Below are 11,303 nucleotides of genomic sequence, written 5' to 3'. Positions count from 1 at the left end.
GTTCTGTCTTCATCTTCTCCTTCTTCAAAGGTCTCATTTCTCCCTGGCTTCTGTTTCTTCACCAAATTATTTCTTATATATATATATTTTTTTCTACCTTTTTACCCCCTTTACCCATTTCTCCCATCTCCCAGCTCCCCACCTCTGGCAGCCACTGATCTGTTCTCTGTATCTATGAGCTTGAAGCTGATGTCTATAAGGGAGATCATAGGATATTTGTCTTTGTCTGACTTATTTCACTCAGCATGATGCCCACGAGGTGCATCCATGTTGTCACAAATGGCAAGATTTCATCCTTTTTTTTGGCTAAATATATAATATGTAATATATAATACATAATTATATATACATTATACATATATGTATAACATACTATACATTGTATGTTACTGAATATTACATATATATATATATATATATATATATATATATATATATATATATCACAGTTTCTTTATCTATTCTTCCATCAATGAATACTTAACTTGCTTCCATATCTTGGCCATTGTAAATGATGCTGCAGTGTGCATGGGGGTGCAGATAATTTCTCAAATTAGTGTGTTCACTGTCTTCAGATAAATACCTGGCAGTGGAATTTCTGGATCATATAACATTTTCTATTTTTAATTTTTTGGGGAAAATATTTTTAATTTCATATTTGGTTTTATGGCAGGTATTTTTGTACTTTGCCTCAAATCCTGTGTGGAACAAAGTGTGACAGAAATAAATAATAAGTACTATCCTAAATATTTGTATAAGCCTTGATAATTTTTTCTTCACTTGAATTGGGGTGTTTGAATTTACTGTTTATTAATTTAAAAACGCAGTTTAGGGTAAATCACAGCAGAAATCACAATATAAACCTGGTTGCAGGTGGTGCTTGGCTGAAGGTTTGTTTAATCATCTTTTGTCCTCTGGGGGAGTGTGAGTGGAGTGGGGAGCATATCATTTGCTGTATCTCGTTTCCATAAAAGACAAGGACATAGTCTAACTTTTATTCAGAATGAAATCAGCAGAGTAAAAACACAGCAGTTACAGATATGAAAAAGAACTTGATTCCTTGACAAAATCAGTCCTAAAGGAGTAGGAGTGGACCGTAGCTGTGCTCCACTTTACATACAGCTACATAGGAAGACAAAGGTGGTCTCTAGAACATCTTATGAAAACAAAAGAAGCAACTGGTGGATCCAAGAAAATCATTTGTGGTCATAGTCTGCATGAGGTGGCTCAAGCTTGCTTTTAATCCAAGCCTGGTATTTCTGGGTTATTAGGGTGTAGATTCCAGGCTTTTTGGCATCACCACATTCACGACCTGCAGAGACTAAGGCATAGAAGGCACCTTTGCAAACCAAAGGGCCACCTGAGTCACCCTAGAAAAGAAGAAAATAGATATTTGGTGAGAAGCTGTTGAACTTTTTCTGCCATCAATGACTCATTACTCAAAAGATTGTTATGTGGGTCCTTGGTTTCCCTGTGTCCTGAAAAGTGTCCGATACAGCCCCTTACTCAGTGTGGGTTGTCTCTGTCTCTGGCCAGGGCAATGATTCCGTCCATCTGTCTGTCTGTCTCTACGTCCCTGTGTCTGTCTAGGACCATATTTCCACCCATCTGTCTGTGTGTTTGTCTATCTCTCTGTCCATGTCCCTGTCTCTGTAGGATTACATATGTATACAAAGATCGGTAATCAATGATATAGAACTTTATTCATTAAGGAATGAGTAGATATAAAGTTTAAAGTAATTCACTGAAATGAAAGAAATGTTTAAGTTGTGAACTTCATTTTGGTGCTCACAGAGCTGACACCAAGTTGCTACTGAGATGGGCAGAAAAGAGAAATGTATCATAGTAAATACATTGGTGGCAGGGACTCTATCTTATTTTTTATCCTGTTTTTGCATTCACCTATAATTGAACATAATGTTCTGCACATACACAGCACCTCGTAAATCCATCCTCAGTGAACTGATTCTTGAGGACTCAGAACTAAACATGTAACTAAAATTCTGTCAAGGAAAATCACAGGGTGATAGGAGGGGGCTTTCAAATCTGAAGAGCAGCCTTTGCCTCTGCTGCCACTCACATTGTGAACTGCAGCACTTTGTGCTCTGGTTGCCATGGAAATAGAGGCTTAGGGGTATGACAATCTTGGGGCACAGCAGATACACGTGATCTTTAAAACCACCATGCTCTCCGCTCGACAATGCTTCATACAGTATCATGTGAATAGTGCATTCTAATTCCTTAAAAATTAGTAATCAATCCATCTGGGTGATTTATCACCTGTAATCACGAACACCTATGTTTTTTTACTGCCTCAGGAAACAAAAGATTCTGAAAAGTATGACTCCTGTTCCTTTTAGTCAATGTGTCAAAGTTATTTAAGAAACACACACAAGGGGATCCCTGGGTGGCTACGCGGTTTAGCGCTGCCTTCAGCCCAGAGTGTGATCCTGGAGTCCCAGGATCGAGTCCCACGTCGGGCTCCCTGCATGGAGCCTGCTTCTCCCTCTGCCTGTGTCTCTGCCTCTTTCTCTCTCTCTGTGTCTCTCATGAATAAATAAATAAAATCTTTAAAAAAAGAAAAGAAACACACACTATATATTTGAGCTTCTTGCATTTGAGCCTTCCAACACCTTTGATTGATTACCTTGAATGGTGGGTTTGGGGGGAGGGGCGCAGAGAGGGAGTTATCTTTCAGTCACCATTAGTGACCTCAGCCAAAGTTAGGCTTTCTAAGGACTGTGACATCCCCCAGAAGAAGCCTGTAAACATTATCAGATATAGTCTGTCATCCTGATTAACAGACATTGAATGAGTACTTATGTGTTGGGGACGTTTTTACGAGTTGTTCACACTGGTAGATGAGAAAGAACAGAGAACTCAGTGCAGGACTGGAGAGGAACTCTCTGGAGTTATGATTTTGTGTTCTCTGTCCCTCTCCTCTGTGCTAGGGAGCAAATGGAGCCTTGACTGCGTATAGCACAGCGCTCTGAGATGTCTATTTGACTGGCTGACTCTTACCTGGCAGGAATCCTTCTGGCCTCTGGTGTCTCCTGCACATACCATGTCTGCAGTTATAATAGGGTTGTGGTTGTAATAACTTGGGCTGTTGCAAAGTTTTCGATTTATGACAGTAACAGTGACTTCGCGAAGGGTATCAGAGATCCTTAAACATTGTGGGTCGGTGGCTCCCCAGCCAGTAACCTGGCATTTTGTTCCAGCTCTGATATCATTTTTGGAGCTTGGGTGGAGCAGCTGGACATATTTGTCAAGCGTTGCAGCCGTGTGAAGCTGACAGATTGAAAAGAGAATAAATGATCATTCATTCCCAGTAGTATTCTGCTATTAGTCTGAGCAATATATGTGTGGTCCCTCTGGTCTAGGAAGGCATCCCTCTTCTTGAATCTACTTTGGTGGTAGCCTGCAGCTGTATTTGTGGTTGTTGCTTTTCTGAAATGCTCTCCAACCCCTGTAGAGCTCAATGATGCTTGGGGAGGGAGCTTAGACAGAGCAGGAATTTTGCCCAGTCTTAAGCAAACTGGCCTTTGCTCTGCATTGGATGGTTTTCTGTGGAATAACATCCATAGGTCATGACTTTGAGGGCTGGGCTGTTTCCTGCAGGATAAGACCCTTGAGTATGGTCTAGACTAAGTTTGAACTAAACTAAGTATGGTCTAGACTAAGTTATAACTCACTTATGTGTCCCTGAATTCACTTGTCTCTGTTGCATATAGGACTTGTATTTTTTATTTGTTAATGATAAAAGCACTTGGGAAAAAGGCTTTCAAAGGGGGATCCTTGGATTTGTTGGGATGTTCCCTCCCACATATATGAGCATCAGGGCTGCTTTTTCTTGTTTAAACACAGAACTGATGCATTGGTGATAAATTCTTGTTTCTTTCAAAGCAGTATGTGGAGTAAAATGGGCCCTTCCAGGATATGTCACAATTACCTCAAACATGTGGCTGGTGCTAACAAAATGTTTTTATGTAACAACTGAACTATGGTGTATAAGAATGCTGGAGAAATGGAAGGAAGGCAACACTACATACCTTAATCAGCATAATGTCATTTGACTTACGATGTGATATAAATCTTGAGAATGGTATAAATTTTTCAACCTCAAATGTTTGTTTGGAGGCTTCATTCTTTGAGAGAGAGTGTGCTCCTAAAATCACTTTGAAAAACTGGACTTTTTCATGCCTAAAAAAAGAAAGAATAGAAGTAATAGATCAAATCCCAAATAGCCTAGTGAGGAAGAGAAATGGTGGAAGACACACAGGAACAAGGACCACCTATTTGGATTAGGTGGAGTGACAGAGGTCTTAGTGGACCCAAGCATGAATGAATGATATCAAAGGCCAAAAGACTTTCTCTCAGACCCACCCCGCTTCCCTAGTATCGCAAAAGAATATCAGGACTTATATCCTACTTATATCCTACTGTGGGGAAAAGAAGTAAAATTCTAATTGACTGATATCAAGTTTACAACAAAATTATATCAATATATGTAAAATGAAATTATGTTTCTCAAGTTGTGGGTTGAGATTTATAGCCACCATTGTTAATTTTTAATTAAGGTAAAATATACAGAACATAAAATTTATAACTTAAACCATTTTTAAATGCACAGCTCCATGGCATTAAATATATTTACATTGTTGGTCATTTATCACTACCATCAATCTCCAGAACTTTTTCATCTTCTCAACATTAAGTGTTTTAGTAACTAAAAGGTAAAGACTCAACTGTGCATTTGCTAATCTGGTATATCCAGACCTCAACCCAGGGCAACATGGGGAATAAGATCCATTATGTGGCTGTCAGATAAGCTATGTTCTGTCCTGTTAATTAGAAAGATAATTCAGACAAGGATAGAAAGCTTTCCTCAAGGTGAAAAATCACTCCTGATTTGAAATATAGATACTGTAGGGTTAGTAGCCATTGATAACTCCACTGTGGAAATTTAGAGGATATAAAAAGATGAGTAAGATAAAGAAACAACAGTTGTTTTTTTGTTTTGTTTTGTTTTGTCTTACCCCAGTAATATACAGCTCCAGTACCAGTGTTTTGATAGTGCCACAATTGATTTGATTCACTGCATGTTGAAAAAATTATATTTACCTCTAGTTATGAAAACAGAAATAAGTTTTTTTGAGATCTTGAAAACACCTTGGGGCATTCAGCATACTATAAAAAAAATCCCATTTTGATGTGTGCCATTAGGAATCAGCTACAAATCCGTTAGAAAGCAGGGAAGATTCTAAAAAGACTTACACTCGTTTACATTTAACTACTTCATTGTCACTTGGAAAAGGGATCAAGATAGATTACATTAAAAACATCCATACCCAGTCAGATGGAGAAAGACAAAACCCATAGGATTTTGCTTATATGTGGAATCTAAAAAAAACAAAGCAAATGAACAAACAGAAACAGATTCACAGACACATAGAACAAACTGGTGGTCACAGAGGGGAGGGGTGGGCGGATAGGCAAAATAGGTGAAGGGAATTAAGAGGTACAGACTTTCAGTTATAAAATAACTCAAGGGGTTGAAAAGTACAGCAGAGGGAATATAGTCAATAGTATTGCAATAACTTTCATGACAGTATGTGAGTATACTCATAGTGAGTATTTCATGATGTGCGTAATTGTCAAATCACTATGTTATACATCTGAAACTCATAATATTGTATGTCAACCATACTTCAATTAAAAATAAAAACAGAAGCACCTGGGTGGCTCAATGGTTGAGCATCTGCCTTTGGCTCAGAGGGGCAATCCCGGGGTCCCAAGGTGGAGTCCCACATCTAGCTCCCCGCGAGGAGCCTGCTTTTCCCCCTGCCTATGTCACTGTGTCTCTCATATGTAAATAAATAAAATCTTAAAAATAAATAAATAAATTTTAAAAAATTAAAATAAAAAACACACACATTCATTCATACACTCAGATTAAAGATTAATAGGAATTAAAAGCCACAGAAACATACAGAAAAAAGAAGAAAGTGTTGTATCAGGTTTGAAAAATAAGCTCAGGACTACAATGGGGTAGGTTTGCATATGGTAGGGCTCTGACTGCCGGGAATGACCACTCTTCAGTTTCTACCAAAAGAGTTTATTTTGGTCTATTTTGGGAATTTCAGCTCTATTTGTTGAAAAGTTTGCCTATTGCAAAATCAGGATGGGGATGAAATTTCTCAAAGGATGTGGATCAGATTTCCTAGGATTGATTTAAACTCAAATTCAACATACTCATGAAACCCAAACTTTGGGGGGAGGGGACAGTGGAGAATGATAACAAATCCCCAGGACTCCTGCTTTAACGGAAAAGATGGATACATGCATAAATAATGAACACAAGGATGGCTGTGGGGTATAAATGCGGGTGTAGAAGATGAATTTTGATTAGGGTGCTGAATTGTGATTAGGGTGCTGAGAAAATTTTTGGTTTTCCTCATCTTTTGTCAATTTCCTTGATTAGTTAATGCCTTTGAAATATTTTGGTTATTTTTCTCTCCACTGGGACAAGTTAATACTCAAAACAATGCAAACAGACCATGAATGGTTTCGGACTTTCCATTTCCTGATACACTTCAGCTGTAATCTATACTACAAAGGTCAATTTTTCTCCCCACAGGATACCTGGAATTACCTGAGTTCTAGGATGCCACCTCCTTAGCTAAACACAGGTCTGAATTCACACAGAGAAGTAATAAAGCAGTATTTTCATTTGTTTATTGTAGGGTTTCTCCATGGGTGGTCTTTGCTTCAGAATTATCTGGAGATGCATGTTTAAAATGCAGCTTTCTGAGTTCCACCCTGGACTTACCTAGAACAAAACTACATGTAGAGCAGGAACCAATGTGTTGCTTAAATAATCTTTTTCTGTCTACTGAAGCATCATTTCTTTTCTTTTTTTTTTAAGATTTTATTTATTTATTTGAGAGAGAGAGAGAGCACAAATGAGGAGGGTGGAGCAGAGGGAGAAGGAGACTCCGCACTGATCAGGAAACCCAATACCGGGCTTGATCCCAAGACCCAGAGATCATGACCTGAACAGAAGGCAGACAGTCAGCCCACTGAGCCATCCAGGCACCCCAAAACATCATTTCTACTGGGCCTAAAAAGAACCCTTTCACAGTGTTGTTCAAGTTGATGTACTGTATAGCCCTAATTGATGGAAGAGTTCTTTGGCTAAAGATGACACACATGATAAGTAGGGAAACTGAGCTTTTGTGATTCCAAGTCCAGTGTTCTTTTCCATGAAACTTCTGGAAGCCCCATGCCAAGCCCCATCAGGCCTCTTATTTCCTCTGCCAGTTTACCTTGACACTGAGCTGTGTTTCTGCTTTGGCCCACTCCTCCAGGGCTGACAAAGACAGAGTCCTTACTCCCTGGAGGTCTCTTTAGTCTAAGAGAGGAAGGAATTACCTGGCTGTCAGAGAGGGATTGTTACAGTCCCATCCTCAACATGCCTTGGTCATTAGACTTGTGCCTCAGTGACTACCATGGAAGGTACAGATAATAACATGATGACATGATATAAAAGTTATTATGTTACTGTGCTGTGCCATGTTTTGTGCTAACAGTTTACATATTGTCCCTCAGGATTATCCCCACTTTGCAGATGAGAAGACTGAGGCTCAGGTAACTGCACAAACTTGAGAAAGCCCCATCGATATTAAGGGGAGGCTCCAGGATGCAAATGCAAGTGGGATTGCAGCTCATCTGGTTTGAGCCCAGGCCTGAACCTTCACCATTCCACTCTGGATGCCCTGAGTGGTCTGAGATGGGGTGAGGCCACGTGAAAGGGGCTGTGCCAGTTCATCTAATTTATAGCCCAGGCAGGTGAGAGAAGTGGGGCTCAGTGTGTGGGGGGGATTCAGGAAGACAGTGGAAAACAACTGGTGAAAGTTTTGCTTCTGATAAATTGAAATGTTGAAAAGATTAGACAAGAAGCTTTTTAATGGGTTTCCTTTTACAGTTGGCAAGGCAACTAATAGAACGGCCAAGAGATGCAGTAAGGACTGCGTGGATGGGTAGAGAGAAGGGGGCACCTCAGATTTGGCTTCCTTCACCATGAGAGCTGAGCCTGGAGTTAGTAAGCTATTCCCCCAGGATACTTGGGAGTACATTTGTGGGAAGCCACCATTAAACTATTTCATAAATATTTTGGATTTCATAAAGCTTAATATTTTTCCAAGCACCAAACCGCCTACATTTTTACACCCAAGTGTCCTGGAGAGGAAATTTGATCCACATATTCTGGAGTTCTTTAAACTCTGGCCATTTAAAATGGTATTTAGCAAGAGTTGGTTTTTCTTTTCTTTTCTTTTTTTAATTCCAAGATATCTTTTCCCCAATTTGTCAGTTTGAGGACCCACTCCTATCAAGTCAAGTTCACTTGACAAAATTTTAAATTCAAATTAATAATATTATTTACTTTTGGTTAGCACTTTATTGGCTTGTGAAGGACTTCACACACTGTGTTTATGGCTTAGAAAAAAAAGAAAGTCCTCGAATTTATTTCCTTCTTTCTATCCAGGCTTTGTCGAACATTTATAATAAGTCAAGGTCTGTGTCTGGGGAAGTTAAAATCCACCTGAATGTGTCCTGTAAGGATATATGAAGACATACATATTTTGAATTGAATGAACATTTTTTGATAGTCACCCTCTGCCTGGCTGGTCCCCGGGAGACAAGTGCTCTAAAAGGGACAGAAATGATAGGGACACAAGAGTGATTTCTATGACAGCTAAAACTCCATTTGAATGAAGTAGCCATATTAAGCTGGAGATTAGTAGCTTGCTATTTAGAAATAAAGCAGAAATTCTCACTTTCTGCAGGCTTCAAAATTTCTAAATTTGTGACTAGTCTTATTAAAATGGGGGCAATCGACATGGAGAAACAAATCAATTCAGTTGTTCCATAGCCTGGCAAGCAAACCATTATGGCTTTTCCTTTTGCAAAGGTTGCAGTATCCCAAGAAGAATTTAGGACTTTTTTAGCTGGGGTAAGAGAATTGCAGACTGAAATGTACTTTGAGAAAGTTCCTGTTCTAAGCATCTCAGGGAAATAGATCTTTCTTTCCTTGTAGAAATCATCTAGAACTTTTTTTTTTTCCCTGCTGGGAAGCTTGTTGCCCCCTTACAGCTGTGATTCCCAAACTGTGGGCCTCAGGCCTCTGGGGTGGGAGGTGGGGCATAGGAGTTAACATAAGAGGTCTAAAAATCTATAACAAAGCAGGCTTCTTCTACATATAGCAATAACATCTGCAACTTATTTGTGCTTACTGTATGCTAAGCATATTAAAATATTCAAATAGATACTATTTAATTCTCCAAACCCCATGAAGCAGGAACTACTATTATCATTCTCCTTTTGTAAAATGGGAAAGTAGAGGTGTAAACCCAGGCTGCTTTATGAGGTCAGGAACACTGCTGCTCCAATTCCTACCATTGCTGCCTTCCCTGGCCCTCCACAGAGGACTTGGATCTGTCCAATGGCCTGCCTGGGAGAAGTGCCCAGATCTCCTTGAAAATGAAAACTCAGGGCAGAAAACTCGGATGTGCAAGAGAGAAAGTAAACTCCATCTGTTGATCAGTAATTAGAGAAGCTGAGAGTAGATCAAAATCTTGCCATTCACCACAGCATGGATGGACTTAGAGGACATTATGCTTGAAGAAAAAAGCCAGAGAAAGACAAATACCATATGATTATATATGTGGAACCTAAAAACAAAACAAAACAAAAAACAACAAAACAAACAGTAACAACAAAAAAGAGAGAAACAGACTCACAAATACGGAGAACAAAGTGGTGTTTGCCAGCAGGCAGGAGTGGGAGGATGAACAAAATGGGCAAACAATTAAGAGCTACAAACTTCCAGTTAAAAATAAGTAAGTCACAGAGATGAAAAATACAGCACAGGGAATTGAGTCAATAATATTGTAATACCCTTAATCACGGTGAGCCTATCATAATGAACATAATTATTGAATCACTATGTTTTATACCTGAAATTAATTTTAATATGATATGACAACTATATTTCAACGAAAGAAATACACATATATGTATGATGGAACTGTTATTCATACCCCTTGACATTACATCCCTGTTCATCAAACATTACTGTGCTCATTAAACTTAGAATGTTAGAAACATAATTCTCTTCTGGGAGAAGTGAGCTTCGCTTCTAGCCGGTGGAGGTAAAACACACCAGCCCAGAGTAGGTACTCACCGAGGGCGGCAGTGGGCTGCTGATAGCACCCATTGTGGGTGAATCAGCACTCCTCCACAGAGATGTTGGCCGCGGTACTGAATGGAGGCCATGAATGGCCTGGAATGTGCCGACACTTCTCTCCCTCCAATAATCTCCATGCTGAAACCTGCAGAAGAAGACCCAAAGATTTAATATGAAAGATCCAAGAAGATTATTTCATGTAATTTTTTTGACAGTCATTATATCATTTCAAAGATTTAAAAAACACTACAATCACCTAATAGCTTTTATAATTTTACTGATAAGCAATTATATAATACACTTAATAATATATAACATATAATTGTATATAACTTAATGATTTAATGATAAACATAACTCATAATAAAGTTTAGAGGGATAGACATGGTTGTGAAAAATCATTTTAATTGAACAGTAACAACACAATCACTAGAAATTCATTTAATGCACAGATGTGGTAGGTATAGGAGATACTTACACTGTGCAGTCATGTAAGCTCCAGCAATTAGGAAAAATAGAGAAAAAGAAGAAAACTTCCTCATTTTAATAGCTGTAAGAAGCTTAGATGAAATACTCTGACTGGTGAAGGAAGAAGGTTCTGAAGACTGAGCTTTGACTTTGAAAGTTTAATCTCTCTCACCACAAGTGCTCCAGACAATAGTGTTGGAACGTGAATGTTGGTTTTTCACACCTATGTTTAAAAGTGCTTATCAATTTGAGGAGACCAGATCTATGGTTTTAGCACTTTTAATATTTATATGCAATAAAGAACTCATTACAGGAGGTAACTATCTTCAATATCTGTATGAGTACTCATGTTATAAATGGTGAAAAAATAAAAAATATCCAAGTGATAAGAACTTAATAAAGTTGCAGACAGAATCCAAAGATGTTCATTGCTCTATGGCAATACATATTATTTTTCCTGGTGGGAAAAGGTGCCTATCATATTTGGTTTCTCTCTATTTTCAATTTGGACATAGATTTATTATGTGGAGAGACATGGAACCTTGCACAAATTGTGATTACATTGCAATAGGGCTTAGGTAAAGTC

At 38.7% G+C, this 11,303-nt stretch overlaps 1 protein-coding gene across 1 annotated transcript; it reads right to left on the bottom strand.

The window, feature by feature from the left end:
- Window positions 1-920: 920 nt before the first annotated feature.
- GZMK (granzyme K) lies at window positions 921-10,857 on the bottom strand. Its single transcript, XM_041749807.1, has 5 exons — window positions 10,728-10,857; window positions 10,247-10,394; window positions 4,053-4,203; window positions 3,022-3,291; window positions 921-1,370 (listed from the first exon to the last, which is right to left on the bottom strand). Exons 1-5 carry the CDS (start codon window positions 10,789-10,791, stop codon window positions 1,197-1,199), a joined length of 807 nt encoding a protein of 268 aa, XP_041605741.1. The 5' UTR covers window positions 10,792-10,857; the 3' UTR covers window positions 921-1,196.
- Window positions 10,858-11,303: the final 446 nt, after the last annotated feature.

This window comes from Vulpes lagopus, chromosome 3, assembly GCF_018345385.1.
Source record: "Vulpes lagopus strain Blue_001 chromosome 3, ASM1834538v1, whole genome shotgun sequence".
NCBI lineage: Eukaryota > Metazoa > Chordata > Mammalia > Carnivora > Canidae > Vulpes > Vulpes lagopus.
This window is presented reverse-complemented; position numbering and strand designations above follow the sequence as displayed.

Excerpts from the sequence above, each read along its gene's own strand:
- GZMK (XM_041749807.1), bottom strand. The coding sequence starts at position 10,791 with ATGAGGAAGTTTTCTTCTTTTTCTCTATTTTTCCTAATTGCTGGAGCT. Across the intron at positions 4,204-10,246 it reads GCAGCCCACTGCCGCCCTCG|GCATGAAAAAGTCCAGTTTT; the intron begins GTGAGTACCTAC and ends TTCTTTTTTTAG. Across the intron at positions 3,292-4,052 it reads ATGACATTATGCTGATTAAG|CTTCACACGGCTGCAACGCT; the intron begins GTATGTAGTGTT and ends TCAATCTGTCAG.